The sequence below is a fragment of the Onychomys torridus genome, unplaced genomic scaffold, assembly GCF_903995425.1.
Source record: "Onychomys torridus unplaced genomic scaffold, mOncTor1.1, whole genome shotgun sequence".
In the NCBI taxonomy this organism is placed as follows: domain Eukaryota; kingdom Metazoa; phylum Chordata; class Mammalia; order Rodentia; family Cricetidae; genus Onychomys; species Onychomys torridus.
Genome location: NW_023412821.1, coordinates 19657 through 39264, shown reverse-complemented (window position 1 = coordinate 39264; position 19608 = coordinate 19657). Strand labels below are relative to the sequence as shown.

Here is a 19608-nt window from a genome sequence, read left to right as displayed (position 1 = left end):
AGGTTCCAGAACCACCAGTGCCAGCTCCCACCAGTCCTGTGTATAATCCTATTATAAGTTGACCAGGAGTTTAACATTTGCTTACATATGGAGAATGCATGCCATAAGATACTATTGCTTCCTTAAACCTTCGTAAGGTCTAACATTTCAACTGGAGTCCAAATATTTTGCATATTCACTTGACCAGGTTGCTGTTGTATGGTTACCAGATAAATTAAGGGTGATTGTGTGAAAACAGGCTTTCTTTCTGTAACCTTATAATCCAATCCTGAAATAACTTCACTGTTAATTTCTTCTGTCTGAATCTGAATTTCTCTGTAATTCATTTTAACAGGTTTAACAAGTTTTTCTAAATTTTTATCCTGGCACTTAAATTGACTATCTTTTTAAATTGTAAAATAAGGATCAGAAGAAGAATAATGTACATACTTCAATCAACATTAATCTTCTCATATAGTTGTTCCATTACCATACTGCCTAAAATTTAAAACAAAGCCCAGTTTTCTTCCAGTGTACACATAAAACCCACTTTTTTAATGTGGAAAAAAAATCTCTTTTAAATAGTTTCCTTTAAAATATCTGATATAAATGAGAGAGAGAGAGAGAGAGAGAGAGAGAGAGAGAGAGAGAGAGAAAGCAAGAAAGCATAGCCACGTTCTGGCTAAAATCTTGAATCCAACAGCTTCAATGTTCCCTTTTGAGCGGAGTCGAGCCTGTGCTCTGGGTTCCTTAAGCTCCGACCAACCATGTGTGCTGGCGTTTCAGCCAAAAGCAGCCTATCTCCATTTGCATGTAGCTCCTGCAATTAGCGGTAGCTCCCGCAGGCCTGAGCTGTTTGTAGCACCGGCTTTTTAAGCAAGTAACTGGAGCTGCAGTGGTAACCTCTTGTAGCTAAGTAGGTTGGGGCTGTGTCCTAAGCTGAGCTAGGCCCGGGTTAGGCTGGGGCTAGGCCGGGGCTAGGCCGGAGCACCTGAGCTAGGGAGCCCGGCCCGCCCAGGTGGGAAACTTCAGACCCACTGCCAAGGCAAGCAGTTTTTTAATGAATTCTTGCCACATTGGGCACCAAATGTAGATGTAACCGGCTTGTTAAATGAGAAACACAGAACCAATTGCAGAGTTAAAAACCACGAGGTCAGAGCAAGAGCAGAAAAACCTTACCCTTCACTGCTTCTGCTGTTCTTCCTCTCCCCAAGAGAGCTACCTCTCTGTGTCCTATCTTTTTTATACATTATCTGTTCTGTTTTCTCATTGGTTGTAAACCCAGCCACATGACCTCCTCGTCACTGCCTGTTTCTACAGACCTCCAGGTCTTCTATGGTTGCTATTGAGATTAAAGGCATGTGTCTGCCATGCTGGCTGTGTCGTTGAACACACAGAGATCTACCTAGCTCTGCCTCCCAAGTGCTGGGATTAAAGGCTTGCCCCACTACCACCCAGTTTCTGCTCTGGCTTGCTCTGACCTCAAGGCAACTTTATTAACATATAAATAAAATCACATTTCAATACAAATAAAATATTACTATACAGTTATACTACTCTTGGGCATATAACCAAGGAATGCTCAATCTTACAACAAAGACACATTCTCCACTATGTTCATATCAGCATTATTTGTAATAGCAAGAACCTGGAAACAACCTAGATGTCCCTCAACTGAAGAATGGATAAAGAAAATGTGGCACATATGCACAATGGAGTACTACTCAGCAGTAAAAAACAATGATATCATGAAATATGCAGCCAAATGGATGGATCTAGAAAATATGATCTTGAGTGAGGTAACTCAGACTCAGTAGGATAAACATAGTATGTACTCACTCATAAGTGGATACTAAATGGGAGGGAAGGGATGCCCAGACTGCAACTCATAATTCCAGAGAGGCTAGCTAACAGGAAAAGACCCTAGGATGGACACATGGATGATCCTGTGAAGGAGAAGTGGATGAGATCTACATGAGTGGACTGGGGGGTAGTGGTGGCAGAGGGTGAGGTTTGGGGGATGAGAATATAAGGAAATGGGAGGGTCAAGCTGGAACAGGGACAGAGTGGGATGGCAGGGAGGAAGATACCATGATAGGTGAGGACAACATGGGAATAGGAAGAGGCATGGTGCTGGGGAGGCTCTCACAAATCCACAAGGTTGACCCCACCTTGATCTGTTGGCAATGGTCCAGAGGGTGCCTGGACTGGCCTACTCTGGTGACCAGCCTAGCAAATAACCTAGAGTCTTTTTCCAGAGACAGATGGAGGCAGATACAGAGATCCAGGGCAAGGCGCCAGCCTGAGTTCTGGGAATCCAACTGATAAAAGAGAGGAGAGAAACTGCAGGCGAGGGGCATCAAGATCATGATGGGAGGACATGCAGAGATGACTGGCCACACTAGTGGAAGCCCATGAACTGTGGACTGGTGGCTGTGGAACCCCCATGGGGCTCGACTAGACCCTCTGGATACAGAAGACAGTGGTTTGGCATGAAATGTTTGGGAGGAACCTAGGCAGAGGGATCTGGATCTGTCACTGGTCTATGTGCAGCTTTCTGGAATCCAGTGCCTGTGGTGTGACACCTTGCATAGCCTTGGTGCAGTGGGAAGGGGCTTGGACCTGCCTATGCTCAGTGTGCTGGGCTCTGCTGATTCCCCATGGGAGACCTTGATTTGGGGGATATGGGGTGTAGATGTAAACATCTTGTTAAATAAGAAACACAGCCAATTGCAGAGTTAAAAGCCAAGAGGACAGAGCAATAGCTGAGAGCAAAAAACCATACTCTTCACTGCTGCTCTGTCTTTCTTCTCTGCCACAGACCTACTTCTGTGTGTTTTTTCTTTTGTATAGACTTTCTGTTCTGCTTTCTCATTGGTTGTAAACCCAACCACATGGCCTCCTTGTCACTGCCTGTCTGTACAGACCTACAGGTCTTCTATGGTTGCTATTGAGATTAAAGGTGTGTGTTGCCATGCTGGCTGTATCCTTGAACACACAGAGATCCACCTAGCTCTGCCTCCCAAGTGCTGGGATTAAAGGCGTGCAGCACTACCACCCAACTTCTGCTATGGCTTGCTCTGACCCCAAGGCAACTTTATTAATATACAAATAAAATCACATTTCAATACAAATAAAATATCACTATAGCGGGGATGTAGGGTGGCTTGGGAAGTAGGGTTGGGGGTGGGAGTAGGAGGGGGTGTCTGTGGATAGCATTTCTTAATAAAGAAAAATGGAAAAAAAAAGAAAATACTGATCAAACCAACTTGAGGATGGAGGGCTTATTTCAAGTTATAATTTGTAGTTCATCATCAAAGGAAGCCAGGAAAGAGTTCAAAGTAATAACCTGTATGCAAGCATGGAATGCTGCTTATTAATTTTCTTCCTGACTACATTCAAATATCTTTCGTACATAGTCAGGCCCATCTATCCTGAGTTAGTAATGTGCACTGTGAGCTAGGCCCTCATATATCCATTAAGAATAAGGAAAATGATCCACTTACTTATCCACAGGTCAATCTAGTCAAGAAAATTCTTTAATTAATGTTTCTTCTTCTCAGATGTCACTTTGACAACAAATATTAACTATCACAGACACTAAATATGAAATGAAGTCTCAAACCCAAATAAATTGAAATCGTTAGTTTATTGCATGGATAACCCTTCTACTGTCATTACATTGGAGATGAAGTTAATATATAAGCTAGAACTGGTTTTCTTGTAAAAAGCTCATACATTTCTAACTAATGAAAAATAAATTAATTTGTATGTCAAAAGGAAAAAAAAAACAAGTTCATGCCCTGTCAACTTCACACACAATCATATCTCCTTATGACATGCTCAATTTCCAAATGAAAACAATAACTGGCTGATAGTTACACTGAAATGTAATTTAATTATTCTTATACAATTGCAAATGCAATACATGTTTAAGCAGGTTATAATTTCAACTAAAATAATATAACTGTCCCCCATACAACCACAAATGCGTTCTGAATTTAGCAGTTGGTGATGTCTCTTGATGAATGTTCTCTCTTCATCTCTAATTTAAATATGATAATCATTGGTACTCTCTTATTGGATATTACATCACATGATAAAGACATTGAAAGAAAACATAAATATCTATATGAACACATTCTTAACAAAACACAATAGGATTATTCATGTCAACTGTATTGCTTTTTTCTATAATTTCTTATATGTCCTAAGTTCCGGCTCCTCACCTGTTGCAATACTCAGGAGAACTGGTCCTGTACCTTAATAGTACAACACAGTAGATCTGAGCTTGTTGATTGGGATGGTCAGGAGGGTTTGCCTGTGTGAGGTGTGTCTGTGTGTGTTTGTGTGTGTGTGTGTGTGTTTGTGTGTGTGTGTGTGTGTGTGTGTGTGTGAATGTGAGATGGCCTGATGGCAGGAGGGCTGGAAAGTGACCACACTCATTGCTGGAAGCTGCAGTGGGTGAGGTAGCCAAAGCAATGCTGGAGAGCATGCCCTGTTGTGTCCAGGAGGGAAAGCTGGCACACTGAACAACCCAGATACCACCCAGGCCCAGAACCAGGGCTACAATTTGGACAACAGCCACATCTACCTTGTCTGGAAAAGGGATCAGCTACAGAAATCTACTCTGACCCAAGGGACCCATAACCAGTGAAAGAAACACAGCCTAGATCTAGGACCTGAGCCAGAGAGAAACACTTTATTCTTGAACCCAGAAACAAAGAAACATGCCCTGACTCTGAAAATAGTGCCAAAGAAATTCACTGTATCCCTAGAATCAGAGCCAGTCAAGGAAATATGACCTGGCCCTTGAATTGGAGCCAAAAAGCTTAGAAAAGCCAATGAAAGAAACACAGTTTGGTTCTGAAATCAGAGCCATCTCTGCCCCTCACCAATGAAACTAACTAATCCCTGAGCAGAAAACTTCTCCCTGGAGAAACTCCACCCCTAAGAAATCTTATATAAACCACCTGCCTGTTTAGGTGTCCGCTGTTCATTCCCACCCTGGCAGAGGCAATCACTCTCTTGGATTTCTCCTTCCCAAATAAATCTTTCTCAAAAATCTTGGTTGTGAAGATCTTCATATGCTGGGGCAGAAAAGAAGAACCTTGCTAAGATGACCTGTAGAGGACTGTCACAGAAAACCTTGCAGAGACATTCCCCTGGGGGGCTGAGCAAGTCAGAGCAGAACAGAACAATCTTGCTGAGAAGTCCTTTAGGGGATTGAGCAAGGGAGAGCAGAAAAAGTAACAACTTTTCACTGGAGCCAGAGGAGATTGCTAAATTTTCTGCAGGGGTTTTCCCTTTTAGCAGAATGAAGCAAAAGAAGCAACATCTTGGGCCAGAGAAGAATCAGAGCTCTGCTGCAAAGCCCTTGTAAGCCGGGGCACAGCAAAACTCAGCTGTAGCAGTACTCCAGGAGAATAGCAGGATTGGTATGCTGGGGAGCATCCCCCACAACAACCCAACTCAAGGTCTAGCTAGAGCTGTCCCAGCAGCACAAGGTATAGCCTGACTCCCCAAGCACTCAGGATACCTTTACCCTGTCCCCTCCTGGGTTGCAGCACATGCGTGCATACCTCATGTGTGAACTGTTAGACCATGGGAAGGGCCTCTATGACACAAGGCAGCAATGAAGGTTATCCAAGAGGAGTGGCACTGAGGGCCCAGTATTGCAATGATGACTTACTCTTTAGATTGGATTCCAAGACAGCCAAGGCTATGTAAAGACATTCCCTTTCAAAAACAGAAAGAGAAAGAACCCAAATCAGCCTGAAAGATGTATTTCATTGTGTGTGGTGATTAATGCCTGCAGCTTATGGAATCGTTGAAATTGGCTCAGGAGGATTGCTTATCTACAGGAATGTCATTGTAAACAATGATTACAGCATATACTTGTATTAGCTGGGATATTTTGTTTGTTTGTTTGTTGTTTCTTGTTGTTTGTTATTTGGGTGAGTTTATTGAGAAGGGTTTCAAAATGTCAAACTCACAATGTAATTGAAAATGACCTGATTTTAAGAAATAAACTGTTATGGAAAAAACTAAGTAAAATAAAATAAAATATAAAAAACTTCAGGTCTTTGGTGAAGAAATTGAATAAATTATCAAAAAATGGAATGATCTCACATGCTCCAGAATCAGTAAGATTAACATCTAAAAATGGCCATTCTACAAAATGCAATCTACAAATTCAAAGCAATCTGTTTCAAAATTTCAACACAATTCTTTCCATATCTCTAAAGACTGTTTTCAGCATCATATGGAAATACAGAAAGCATTGGATAGCCAAAACATTCCTGAACAATAAGAGAACTGCTGTAGGCATCACCATTCCTGATTCCAGCTTGTATTTCAAAGTTATAATAAAAGTAATAAAAGTATGGATACCTCCAGGCCCTGACTGCTGTTGAGGGATATGTCTGGGTCAATGGCCCCACTGCAGTCAGGGTCTTTGCCCAAACTTGACTCTTTGGACAGCTGAACAATACTAAGTGAACTGACAGGTAATCTTCACTTTCTTCACCGACCAGTCATGCATAATCTCAAACACTATTTCTGCTAGTCATTGCCTCCTGAAGAGAAGTTCAGTCAAGTTCCTATATCACCAAAATTCCTCTGGAACCCTACCAACTGTTGCAAAAACTTAGCCTTGCATCTTTTTGGATTATACAAACCCCACTTCTTCTATATTACTGGCTAATCTCTCAAACCTGGGATTAGGGAGAAAACCCATTATGGCAGAAAATAAAGCTTCTTTAATCTGACTCAAAATATTTGGGTTGGTGGTCTTACCTTCAGTGGGATATCACTAGACTTCTTGGTCCCTTTCATGGAGTTGTGGTATGTTTCTTCATTCCTGGTGTGTCTGTACCTTTTGTCATCTTCCTGGATTAGGCTGCTACAGTTTCCCATCCTCATTAGTCATTGGAAAATGAGACACCATGAAGAGTTATAAAGGATTTCTTGCCTGACAGCCATAGTCATTCTTACCTCCATTGTGGTGAAACAAACCAATTTGCTGATGTTTTTCTTGAGCAGTCACCACACCTGACACTGTTATTTCCTTCTGGGCCTGTTGGATTAAGGATATCAGAAGCTCAAAGTGGCATGGAAGAAGTCTGAGCTTCCGGTTCAATGATCTGTTTGTTGTGGATCCAAACAGGAGTGCTGCCCACACCACCTATCACACTGGAAGCAAACCTTCCAGGCCAGAAGAAATTAAGGTCATGGGAACAGGAAGAAAATTTTTGCCAAGAGGTTTCCAGGGGTGATAGTGAGTGGTACTATTTCCTTTTCCACCACCTGGTGCCTGGACTCATGGATCTGGGCTATGGAGAAACCTGCCTCCTCACTAATCCTACAGCAACCCTTCACGTTGCTACCACTTCATTGGCTCTGTAACTTTCTCTTCAAAAGTTCATAACAGCAGCTCCAGGAAGTCTGTGAACCTGATACAACCATTGGAATGCATGATTGTGGGCCAGAGTCGCACCTCTCTCTGAGAATTTAGAATCTTGGTCAGAAGCTATACTGTGTGGCATACCATGAGAGTTGAGAAGGCATTCTGATAGATCCTGTGCGGTAGTTTTGGTAAAATTATTACAGGCAGAAAATGCAAATATATAACTAGAATAAGTATCTCCTCCACGATGGACATAGGGTTTTCCATTCCACAGAGGAAGTAGTCCATTGTATTCATCCTTCATGACCTTGTTGGCTGGTCAGACTGGGGAATGGTGACATCTACGGGGCTCTGTGTTGGTTTCTGTTTTGGCAGATCTGGCATTCAGCAGTAGCTGTAACCAGGTCATTCTTGATGAGTGGATACTCATGTTGTGGATTCCATGCATAACCCCTATCTCAGATACAATAGCTACTTTGAACATAGGCCCATTGGGTAATAATGAGGATATCTAGATAACAAGTCTGACTGTCCACACTGAGGGTCATCTTACCTACTTGATTATTGACTTCCTCCTCTGATAAAGGTCTCTTTCATCAGCATTTGAAGGGACAGGGGTTTTCACATTCTTTGCTGATTTGCAGATCTGTCCAAATACTCCTTCCCCAAATGTCTTTCCAATTTTTCTTTATTTCCTTTTTTTGTTTTTATTTTTTCTTCTCTCATAAACTCCCATCTGACCACAGACTCCCCTCCCTCCACTCCACAGAGATGAACTACTCCTCTATTTCCCTACAGAAAAGCACAGGTCTTGTGGGGATATCAAAGGAACACAACAAAACAAAATGTGATAATAGTAGGCCCCAAACCCTCATATTAAGGATCCAGAAAGAATCCAGAAGGAAGAAAAGGTTCCCAAGATCATACAAACAGGTCAGGACTCATCACACTCCCCCGGTTAGGACTCCCACAAATCCCCTGAGCTAAACAACCACACAGGACTAAGTACAGATGCAAGCACGCTTGTGATTGCCTCTTCAGTCTCTGAGCCCCTATGAGTCCTAATTAGTTGACTCTGTGAATTCTGTTCCCCTTCTATCTTTGATGACTCCTAGAATCCTGTCCTCCCCTCTTCCTTGAGGTTCACTGAGTTCTGCTTAATGTTTGGCTGTGGATCTCAGTCTCTGCTCCCAACAGCTGTTGGAGAAATCTCAGCTGATGTCCATTGTATTAAGCACCAATCTCTGAGTGTAACAGGACTGCATTAGATATTGTCTCTTTGAGTGTGTGTGTGTGTGTGTGTGTGTGTGTGTGTGTGTGTGTGTGAGTGAAGACACTGTACAAATTTCCAAAGATGAGCACAGTAGGATAAGCTAAAATGGCCATCTTCAAACAGAAACATCACTGGAATTTACAAGCTGATTTTAAAAATTTCATTCATTTCATATTTTATTTGGGTCGTTATTGTCTATAGAGATAGATGTGCCCATTGAGTGAAGAGGAGGACTGAACAAGGGTCCTCTACAAGAGCAAAAATTGCTTTTGCCAGCTGAGTGATCTCTCCAGTCTCACACACTGAGGTAAGAGAAAAATGTCTTCATACTCTTGCCCTACTCTTGTAATCAAATATTCATGTCTGTTTGTGTTTTTCAAGATCCCTTGACCATATGTTCTGCTTAGTCTAATCCAGACAGGTTTCTCCAAAGAAACCCTGTTGCATCCTGCTTGGGGTGAGCAAATAAAAGAATTCCAATTTCCAAATCATTGTCAAAAATCAAAGCAGTATAGTACAAGGGTAGCGTACAACATAGCTCCGCACTTTCCTTTTCATAACCTGACAATCATCTCATTTACAGCTGCATTAAAAGCTGAGTCACCATGCTATCTTTCCCCAGGTCCACTGGAAATGCTCCACACATCCCATAGTCTACCCTGGTGCTTCTGGCAGACAAGTGTAGGTCACAGCTGACCAAGTCCTAGGATTGCTTCAAGAGTTTCAAACAGTGGCTCAAAAAAGGGAGGTGAGCAGAAGCCAGGTAACAGTATGCTTCAGCCACTAAATGGGGATATGAACCCACCATTGCCTTCCATCCCGAGGTCTCAGAGACCTCAGAAGCATGAGCTGTAATGAAATCCAGTGTCCGAGTTTTCAGCTGCCCTGAGCTATGGAGGTCAGCCAGGTAGAGAGTGAAGGCAGCATTCTCCACAGGAAGGTCCCTGCAGAGGGCATCCTCACACATGACCTTCAAACGCTCCAGGCCATACTTGCCAGCAGCTGCCAGCACAGCAGCTGACATGCTGCCCAGGTCTGGTGCTTTTCCGGTGTAAATGAAGCCCATCATTGCCTTGACGACTTGCGGCTCCAGGTCATGGATCTCCTGCCTGGGTCTCAAGTACAAGATCTTTTCATATAGTTTCTCACACCAGGAATGGAACAAGTGTAGCTTTTATTTCAGGTAGGTGGTTTTCTGGGGCCATGGCACAGCCAGAGTGATTCAGATTCCCAAGAGCAGAAGGCAAAGTTTTAAGCAGAAGAGGTGTCTATAAAACATAGAAAGCCAATAGTCAATACAGTAAAACAATACTAACAGTAATGTGTAGAAAGTCTTGTAGACAAACACACACAAACACACACCGAGAGAGAGAGAGAGAGACAGAGAGACAGAGAGACAGAGAAGAGATGCAAAAAAAGAGAAGAGAAGAGAAGAGAAGAGAAGAGAAGAGAAGAGAAGAGAAGAGAAGAGAAGAGAAGAGAATAGACAGTTTGAAAATGGATTTAGGAAAATAGAAAGTCTTTCTTAGCCAGCTGCCATACACATGAGGTATTTGGGATTCTAGTGCGGCAACTAGCCTTTCTCAGCCTGGGCTTTTAAGCAAAATTCCCATACTCTGGGTTGAAAATTTCAGTCAATTAGACGTTAGCCCAAAATGGCAATACAGAAGCCAAAAATGTTACTGTAATTCAAGCAAGGTTTGAACATTTAGAAATATTCCTAGAACTATGAACTTTGGGGGATTAAGCCTTTGTTTTAGGTGTGACAGGGGTTACTTTTTTTTTTTTACACAAGTGCTGGGTTTTACACCTTGAATGGTACTTCCTTCATGGAGACAGTTGTGCTTACCCATGGGGACCTGCTAATATCTGGACCATGTTACTCAGGCAGGTCAGTGTACCATGAGCATATGGTACCTCAGAGGCCAAAGAAGCTGTTGGAGCTCCTGGATAACTGGATAACTGCAGTTACTGACTGTTGTCAGCTGACCTCTTAATGAACTGAATTGGATGACAGGCTTCTGGAAAGGTGCTCAGCACCTTTGACTGCTGAACCATTTCTCCATACCATCACAGTTACTTTCTTAAAGAGGATGGAACAGCTCTGAAAGACTAGTTCCTTTCTAAATCATTGGCATCTGGAATATTTTAGCAGGAATTCAGAGGTAATCATGATTTCCTTCCTATTTCTTTCTTTCATTTTTAATTGTTTTCCACTCTGCATGTCTGGCTCTCCTAGAAGTTGCTCTCTGGACCAAGTCAGACCTCAGACTAGCAGAGTTGAGTCAGCCTCTCCCTTCAGACTACTCTGATCAATGCCTTAGACTTTCACATCATTCCTGGTTCATTAATTTCTCTAGAATCACAGTAACCATACTTTTAATCTGAAACAAATGACATTGGAAGGTTACCTTTAACATTAATTTAATGAATAGCAAGACTATTTATTCCTCTCAATATTAATTGTGTCAAAATATTTGAGTCAAATTAAATTAGCTTCATTACATGCCATAGTAGGTTTTCTCCCTAATGCTTGGACTGAGAGAACAGCCAGGAACATAGGAGAAGTGAGGTTTTTATGACTCCAAAAACACAAGGCTAAGGGTTTTCTGAGAGTTGGTGAGAGTGTTGCAGACTAATTTTGGTGATGGAGGGACTTGGCTGAATTTTTTCACCAGGGTCCAATGACAAAGAGAAAAAAGCGTGAAATGATTGGTGAGCAAAGCAAAGATTACCTGTCAGTTTAGTTAGTGTTGGTCAACAGTCCAAAGAGTCAGGGAACCTTGTTGGGGCAAAGAACCTTGCTGCAGAAGGGCCATGGACTCCCCCAAAGCCCCTGAGCTAAACAAGCACAGTATGTACACAGAGGACTTAGTACAGACCCATGAAGGCTTTCTGATTGCCTCTTCAGTGTCTGTGAGCCCCTATGAACCCTGTTTAGTTGACCCTGTGATTTCTGTACCCCTTGTGTCTTTGATGCCTCCTACACCTCTGCCTTCCCCTCTTCCTTGAGGTTCACTGAGTTGTGCTCAGTGTTTGGCTATGAATCTCAGGAACTGCTCTCAACAACTGTTGGAGAAATCCCAACTGATGTCCCTTGGACTAGCCACCAATCTCTGAGTTTAACAGAATTCATTAGATAGTGTCTCATTGATTTGTGTGTGTGTGTGTGTGTGTGTGTGTGTGTGTGTGTGTGTGTGAAGACACTGCACCAACTTCTACAGCTGAGCACAGCTAGATGGACTAAAATGGCCATCTTCAACATGAAACACCACTGGAATCCATAAGCTGATTTTACACTTTTTATTCATTTGATATTTTATTTGGGTATTTTATATATTTGAGATGGATGTGCCCATGGAGAAAAGAGGAGGACTGAACAAAAGGTCCCCTGCAAGAGCAACAATTGCTTTTGCCAACTGAGTCATCTGTCCTGTCCCAAACACAGAGTTTGGAGAAAAACTTTCTTCCTTCTCTTTGCTTCTCTTGTAATCAAACATTCATGTTCGTTTTCTCCTTTCTGAGTCCTTGACCATATCTTCTGATCAGTCCAATCCAGATAGGTTTCTCCAAAGAAGCCCTGTTGTAACATGCTTTTTGTCAGCAGTTAAAATGAATTTCAGATCCTAACTCCTTAGACAAAAATCACACCAGTATAACAACATAGTAGAGGCTGTGTAGGTATCAGTGGTAACACCATGACTGCTGCTTCTGGGAGAGAAGTGTAGGACAAGGTTTGCCAAGTCCTAGGATCACTTGAAGCATTTAATAGGGTTCTCCAGGAAAGGACACCGAGCTGACATGGAACCATAAGCTTCAACCACTAAGTGGGGATATGAGCCCACCATTGTCTTTCAGTCTGAGGTTTCAGAGACCTCAGAAGCATGGGCTGTAATGAAATCCAGTGTCTGGGTTTTCAGCTGCCCTGAGCTGTGGAGGTCAGCCAGGAAGAGAGTGTGGGCAGCATTCTCCACAGAGAGGTCCCTGCAGAGGGTATCCTCACACATGATCTTCAAACGCTCCAGGCCATACTTTTCAGCAGCTGCCAGCACAGCAGCTGCCATGCTGTCCAAGTCTGGTGCTGTTCCCGTGTAAATGAAGTCCAACATTTACTTGAAGACTTGTGGCTCCAGGTCAGGGATCTCAACACAATTCTTTCTGCTCTCCTCCATGTCATGTTGAAACATGGCTCTGAAAACCAGAGAGCGAGCTGCTAAGATGGCCTTGTCAGCCCAGAATTCCTGGCCAGCTACCACTAGGCAACAGTCCGTGAATCGGGAATTTTTCCACAGCTCTCCTAGGTCATCTGCCAATGTGCATCTGGGAACCAGAATTCCCAGCTTCTTGTTCTGGTCAGAGAGGCTCAAAGAGCCCTAGACCACACTCACCTTGCAGACCAGGGTGAGCTGGTCCTCTGGGAGAAGCCAAAATGGGTGGTACAAGAGAAAATCTCGAAGAATGAATTGTTTGTAACCCCAGTCCTGACCTGGCACGAACATAAAGGCTCTTGGGCTCTTCTTGACTTTCGTTTTCTCTCCTTCGTCATTTATGATCCAGAACTGGAACTTTGCCCAAATATGACTCTTTAGACAGCTGAGCAACACTAGGTAAACTGACAGGTGACCTGTACTTTCTTCATCCACTCCATTTGGGTTTACTCTCAAACACCATTTGTCATGGGCTCCTATTGAGAAAGTTGGGCTTCTAATGCTTTGCAGCATTTCCTCAGAGATAACAGGGAAGTTGCTGATGGTCCACCTGTAGGAGAAATCCTGAACACTGATTTCTGTGTGGTCCCATCTCTGGGCTATCTCAGCTCTTGTCATTTCTCCTGCAGGTAGTGCTTTGAAGGTTCCACTGGATCCAAAATGAAGAACTGGTAACTGTTTCCTCTTCACCCTGTGAGACACAATAACAGACAGGATTTGATTTTCAGTGTTTGTTTCTCATCTGTGCCCTCTTCTACGAGGCTGGAAACTTGTGTCTCTTATATTTTCTATCCAGATTTCAATGCTAATTTCAGAGAACACAGTCTAGGCTACTAGATCCACATTCACCACTCCCTTATTTTTGAGATTGAATCTTAGGTCAACAGGTAACTTGCTTTGACAATCATACATAGCTTTTGAATAGTTTTGATCATTCATTCTATTAATTCATATCCAAAATGTTGCACTTGGGTTCTCTAGAGGAACAGAATATATACAAGGACTCTCTCTCTATTTCATCAAAGGGGATTTATCATAATGACTTTGGGCTGCAGTCCTGCTCATCCCACATTACCTCTGAAGGGAAAGACCAAGATTCCAGTACTTACTCAGTCTAGCATATTGGATGTGTCCGCTGGTCTTCAGTGTTTGCTGATGTTCCAAATATTCTCTATTTCCAGAGAAGAAATGGACTTGCAAGGTGGGGGCAAGCAGGCAAATAGCAAGAGATCCCTGCTTCCATGTCCTTTCATAGGCTTCCGGCAGAGGGTGTGGCCCAATTTAGGGTGTGTCTTCCAATCTCAAGATCTGGATTAAAGGTGTGTGTGTCTTCAGGCCTAGAGCCCTGGATTAGATGTTTGTTTCTTTTTACTTCTAAGAGTGTCCTTGAAATAGATCTACCTACAGCAAATGAAGCAAAACACTTCTCACTGTTGTGACCCCTAGTTTAGAGTTTTAGTTAATTCCACCTCTTGCTAAGTTGGGAACCAACAAAACCCACCACAAGTGTATTTTGCTTATTGCAGTTCATCTTAAATAAAATAGGGATGGTGTCCATTCCTACTCAGCCACTATTTCCTCTTCTCAGGGTTTTACACTAAATCCTCCCATTAACATGATGGGGAAAGAGGTGCTTCCTTACCCTGTCAGGGGTCTCAGTGTTCACAGCTTGGAGATCTGCATGGATGAATTCATGTATGGTGGTCAAGAAGCAGAGCCAGGCTGCAACTCTGAAAGTGGCAATCTTCTTTCCTCCAGGCTCACATTCCCTGGGATGGCTCCACACACTTTCATTAATGGTCTTGCCTCCTCCCTTTCATATAATTTCCTAGTTCCATGCGTTTGCTTGCAAATTTCATATTATCTTTTTTTTTTTTTTTACTGCTGACTAGTAGTCCATTTTGTATATGTGCCATGTTTTCTTTATCCACTCTTCAGTTGAGGGGTATCTAGGTTGTTTCCAGGTTCTGGCTATTACAAATAATGCTGTTATGAACATAGATGAGCATATGTCCTTGAGGTAAGATTGAGCATTCTTTGGGTATATGCCCAAGAGTGGTATAACTGGGCCTTGAGGAAGACTTAGTCCCAATTTTCTGAGAAACTGCTATAGTGATTTCCAGAGTGGCTGTACAAGTTTACCTTCACACCAACAGAGGAGAAGTGTTCCCCTTCTTCCACATCTTCTCCAACATGTGCTTTCTTCAGTGTTTTTGATTTTAGCCATTCTGACAAGTGTCCTTTGTCATACTAAAGCTTCTCAGTTTCAAGAGTTCCCACGTATGAATTGTTGCTCTCAGTGACTGTGCTACTGGTATTATATTTAGGAAGTGATCTCTTGTGTCATGAGATCAAGACCCTGCAAAGGAGAAGTGGATGAGATCTACATGAACAGCCTGGGTGTGGAGGGTGTCAGGGGGCAAAGACTGTGGGATGAGAACATACCTAAATGGGAGGGTCAACCAGGAACATGAACAAAGTTGGAGGGCAGGGCTGAAGATTCCATGGTAGGTGAGGACATTATGGGCATAGGGAGAGGCAGCGTGGTAGGGAGGCTCTCAGGATTCCACAAGGATGACCCCACCTTGGTCTGTTGGCAGTAGCCTGGAGGGTGCCTAGATTGGTCAACTCTGGTGAGCAGTCTAGCAAATAACTTAGCTGTCATCATAGAGACTTTGTCCAGTGACTGATGGAGGCAGATGCAGAGATCCACCACCAGGCACCAGACTGAGCTCTAGGAATCCAATTGATGAGAGAGAGGAGCAATACTGCAGGCAAGGGATGTTGAGATCATGATGGGAGGATGTGCAGAGATGACCGGCCACACTAGTGGAAGCCCATGAACAGTGGACTGGTGGCTGTGTAGCCCCATGGGCCTAGACTAGGCCCTCTTTATATAGAAGATGGTTGTTTGGTTCCAACTGTTTGTGGGGAACCCAGGCAGGGGGATCGGTTTCTGTCACTGGTCTGTAAGCAGGCTTCTGGGAATCTGGTGCCTGTGGTGTGATGCCTTGCACAGCCTTCGTACAGTGGGTAGGAGCTTGGACCTGCCTAGGTTCAGTGTGCTGGGCTCTGCTGACTCTCCATGGGAGACCACAATTTTGGGGATGTGGGGATGCGGGGGAGAGAGGAGGGAGGATCTGTGGATGGTACATGGAGAAAAATTGGAAGCAGTTTTGAATGCACTGGGACAGGAGTTCACCTCCTAAATATGACACTATTAGCACAAACACTGAGAGCAACAATAAATGCGACCTGTTGAAACTGGGAAGCTTTTGTAGAGCAAAGGACACGGGCAATAAGACCAAATGACAGCCTACAGAATGGGACATGATCTTCTATTGAGAATTCACTGTTAAGCTCTGTAGCCCATGTTTTAATTGGAATGTTCAGTATTTTGATGTCTCGCTTTTTGAGTTCTTTATATATTTTCTTAAATCCATGTTCAAGCAGTCTCCTCTCCCCCCCTCTCTGTCTCTCTGTCTCTCTCCATCTCTGTTTATCTCTGTCTCTGTGTGTGTTTGTCTCCAAATCTTTCTAAGTGTTACTCTCAGGTTTGTTCTGCAGTATTGACCATTGGCTTTCTCTGGTGTGTGGACACCTCTGCTGCTTAAGATTTGTGCCTTCTCCTGTTGGGGACTGAATCATTTTGGTTGTGCCAGGTCCCCCAGAGATCCACCTACATGAAATAAAAGTTCCTCCAGTTCCATTCTTAGAATGAAACTATATGAAAAGATCCTGTACTGAGCCTCTAGCAGGAGTCTGTTCCCTCATCAGATAATGTTGTAACTCCGCAGCACTTGCTTTCTGATCCTAAACACATGAAAGAGTCACTGAGGCTACTAGTGAGCTACATGCCAAAGATTCCTAAATGAGGAACCAAATTTTCAGAGATCCAAACCAGTTGATTGATTTATCCTGGATTGAAGGAAGAGCAAGATCATAGCCAGATTTCAGGAGAGGTAGGCTGGGAATTGCTGAGTAGATTGAATCACTGAAGATATTGTCAAGTACTATAAGTTTAGTGAGTCCCTACAGACATGATAAACTGGAGGGAGATGTAGGGAGCATTTTACTGATTACATACAAAAGGGAACAGTCTCAAAAGCCCATTGTTGGTAACTGTTGAATACATTCTGCACCTTTTGGAAACCTGAATACTGTGTCACTTAAGGCCCAGCAGAGTAAGCATAAAAGTTCAAAGTTTAAAGAGGATAGAACTCAACAATGAAGGATGAAAAGTATGAGATATTGAGAAGCTGAATCTTGGCAATCAACAAGATGAAACTGAGAAGCACTTAGGATCTTTTCATAACACACCCTTAACAGGATCTGGAACAGTGTTTCTAAGGAGGATTATCGAGTGGGGGAATGGGGAGGGGTACGAGGACGAATGAAAGTAGGTGGAGACGTCCCAGAGACTGTGAGTCTGGATGGGAAAAAGACTGCCACTTTCACATGTTCCCCCCGTCCCTGATTCTTGATCACCATGTATGACTTCTTCCAGCCTGTTCTCCAAGTTGTGAACACTGAGATGCCTGACTAGGAAAGGAAGATACCTCTTTCTGGATCATGTTAGTGGAAGGATTAGTGTAAAACCCTGAGAAGAGGAAATAATAGCTGTATAGGAATGGACACCATCCCTATTTTATTTAAGAGGAACCAAAATATCAAAATACACTTATCGTGGTTATTCTTGGTTCCAAATTTAATGAGACATAAAATGAACTAAAACCCTAAAATGGAGGGCACAAAAGTGAGAAGTGTTTTACTTCAATTGAAGTGGGTAGATACACTTCAAGTGCAGACTTTAAATGTAGGAAGATACAAACATTTAATCCAGATTTCTGGGACTGAAGACACTCACCTTTAATCCAGACCTTGAGGTTGGGCCACACCCTCTGCTGGAAGCATATTAAAGGACATGGAAGCAGGAAGCTCTTGCCTGCTTGCCCTCACCTTGCAGCAAGTCCATCCCATCCCTTGTGGTAGAGAATATTTGGGAACCAGAACATACTGGACAGCAGTGGACACATCCAAAGTCCTGGACTGAGTAAGTACTGGAATCTTGGTCTTTCCCTTCACAGCTAGCCAATGTGAGATTAACAGGACTTCAGCCCTGAGTCATTCTAATAAAAGCCCTTCCTTCATACACAGAGAGATTCCTTGTATATGTTGTTACTCTAGAGAACCATAGTACAACATTTTTTGATGTGAGTGTATAGAATATTCCAAAATTTTTAACAGCTGTGTATAATTTTCAAAACCAGTTACCTATTGACATAAGATTCTATCTAGACCAAAAATTGAGTGATGTAAGAGTCGTTAGTAGCCTAGACTGTCTTCTATGAAACTAATATTGAAATCAGTATAGAAAATATCAGAGATCCAACTTTCCAGCCCCATCGAAGAGATAATAGAGGAAAACCAAAAAGTTAAAATCTAAATCCCATCTATTATTGTACCTCACAGGGTGAAGAGAAAACAATTGCCTTTTCTTCATTTTGGATTAGGATTAACCTTCAAACTACCTGGAGGAGAAACGGCAGGAGACAGAACACTAGGGAAATGGGTCCACACTCAAATCAGCCTTCAGAATTTCTCCTACAGGTGGACCCTCAGCAACTTCCATATTTTTGTGGAGGAAAGGCAAGAAATCATTAGAAGTCCAACTTTCTCAACAGGAGCCAATGACAAATGGTGTTTGACAGTATACCCGAATGGAGTGGATGAAGTAAGTGCAGATTATCTGTCAGTTAATCTAGTTTTGCTCAGCTGTCTAAAGAGTCATGTTTGGGCAAAGTTCCAGTTCTGGATCATAAGCGCCGAAGGAGAGAAAAAACAAACCATGAAGAGCCCAAGAGCCATTAGGTTCATGCCAGGCCATAGCTGTGGATTCAAAAAGTACATACTTCGAGATTTCCTCTTTTCCAATGCAGCTGGACTTCTCATAGATGGCAAACTCAGCCTCCTCTGAAGTGTGAGCATTGTGCATGAATCATTCAGAATCTCTGAGCAGAACAGGAAGCCAGGGATTCAAGTTCCAAGATGCACATTGGCAGACGACCTAGGAGAGCTGTGGGAGAATTCCTTATTCACAGACTGCTGCCTGGTGGTAGCTGGCCAAGAATTTCAGGCTCACAAGGCCATCTTAGCAGCTCGCTCTCCAGTTTTCAGAGCCATGTTTCAACATGACATGGAGGAGAGCAGGAAGAATCATGTAGAGATCCCTGACCTGGAGCCACAAGTCTTCAAGTTAATGATGGACTTCATTTACATAGGAACAGCACCAGACTTGGACAGCATAGCAGCTGCTGTGCTGGCAGCTGCTGACAAGTATGGCCTAGAGCGTTTGAAGATCATGTGTGAGGAAGCCCTGTTCAGGGTCCTTTCTGTGGAGAATGCTGCCCACACTCTCTTCCTGGCTGACCTCCACAGCTCAGGGCAGCTGAAAACCCAGACACTGGATTTTATTACAGCTCATGCTTCTGAGGTCTCTGAGACATCTGACTGGAAGACAGTGGTGGGCTCATATCCCCACTTAGTGGTTGAAGTTTATGGTTCCATGCCTGCTCACTGTTCTTTCCTGGAGCACCCTATTAAACGTGTGAAGTGATCCTAGCACCTGGCAAACCTTGTCTTACCCATGTCTCCCAGAAGCAGCAGTCATACTGTTACCAATGATACCTGAGTCAACTATGGTTTGTGTGGAGAATTTCCAGTGAAAATAGGGAGAAACC

General features: G+C 43.1%; 1 protein-coding gene and 1 pseudogene across 1 annotated transcript; one reads left to right on the top strand and one right to left on the bottom strand.

The window, feature by feature from the left end:
• Positions 1 to 9363: 9363 nt before the first annotated feature.
• LOC118575897 lies at positions 9364 to 13486 on the bottom strand (annotated as a pseudogene).
• Positions 13487 to 17239: 3753 nt separating this feature from the next.
• On the top strand, positions 17240 to 19484 carry LOC118575896 (speckle-type POZ protein-like). The gene is given in 2 exon segments (XM_036176259.1): positions 17240 to 17267; positions 18382 to 19484. Coding segments are annotated over 2 exon segments (1131 nt in total).
• Positions 19485 to 19608: the final 124 nt, after the last annotated feature.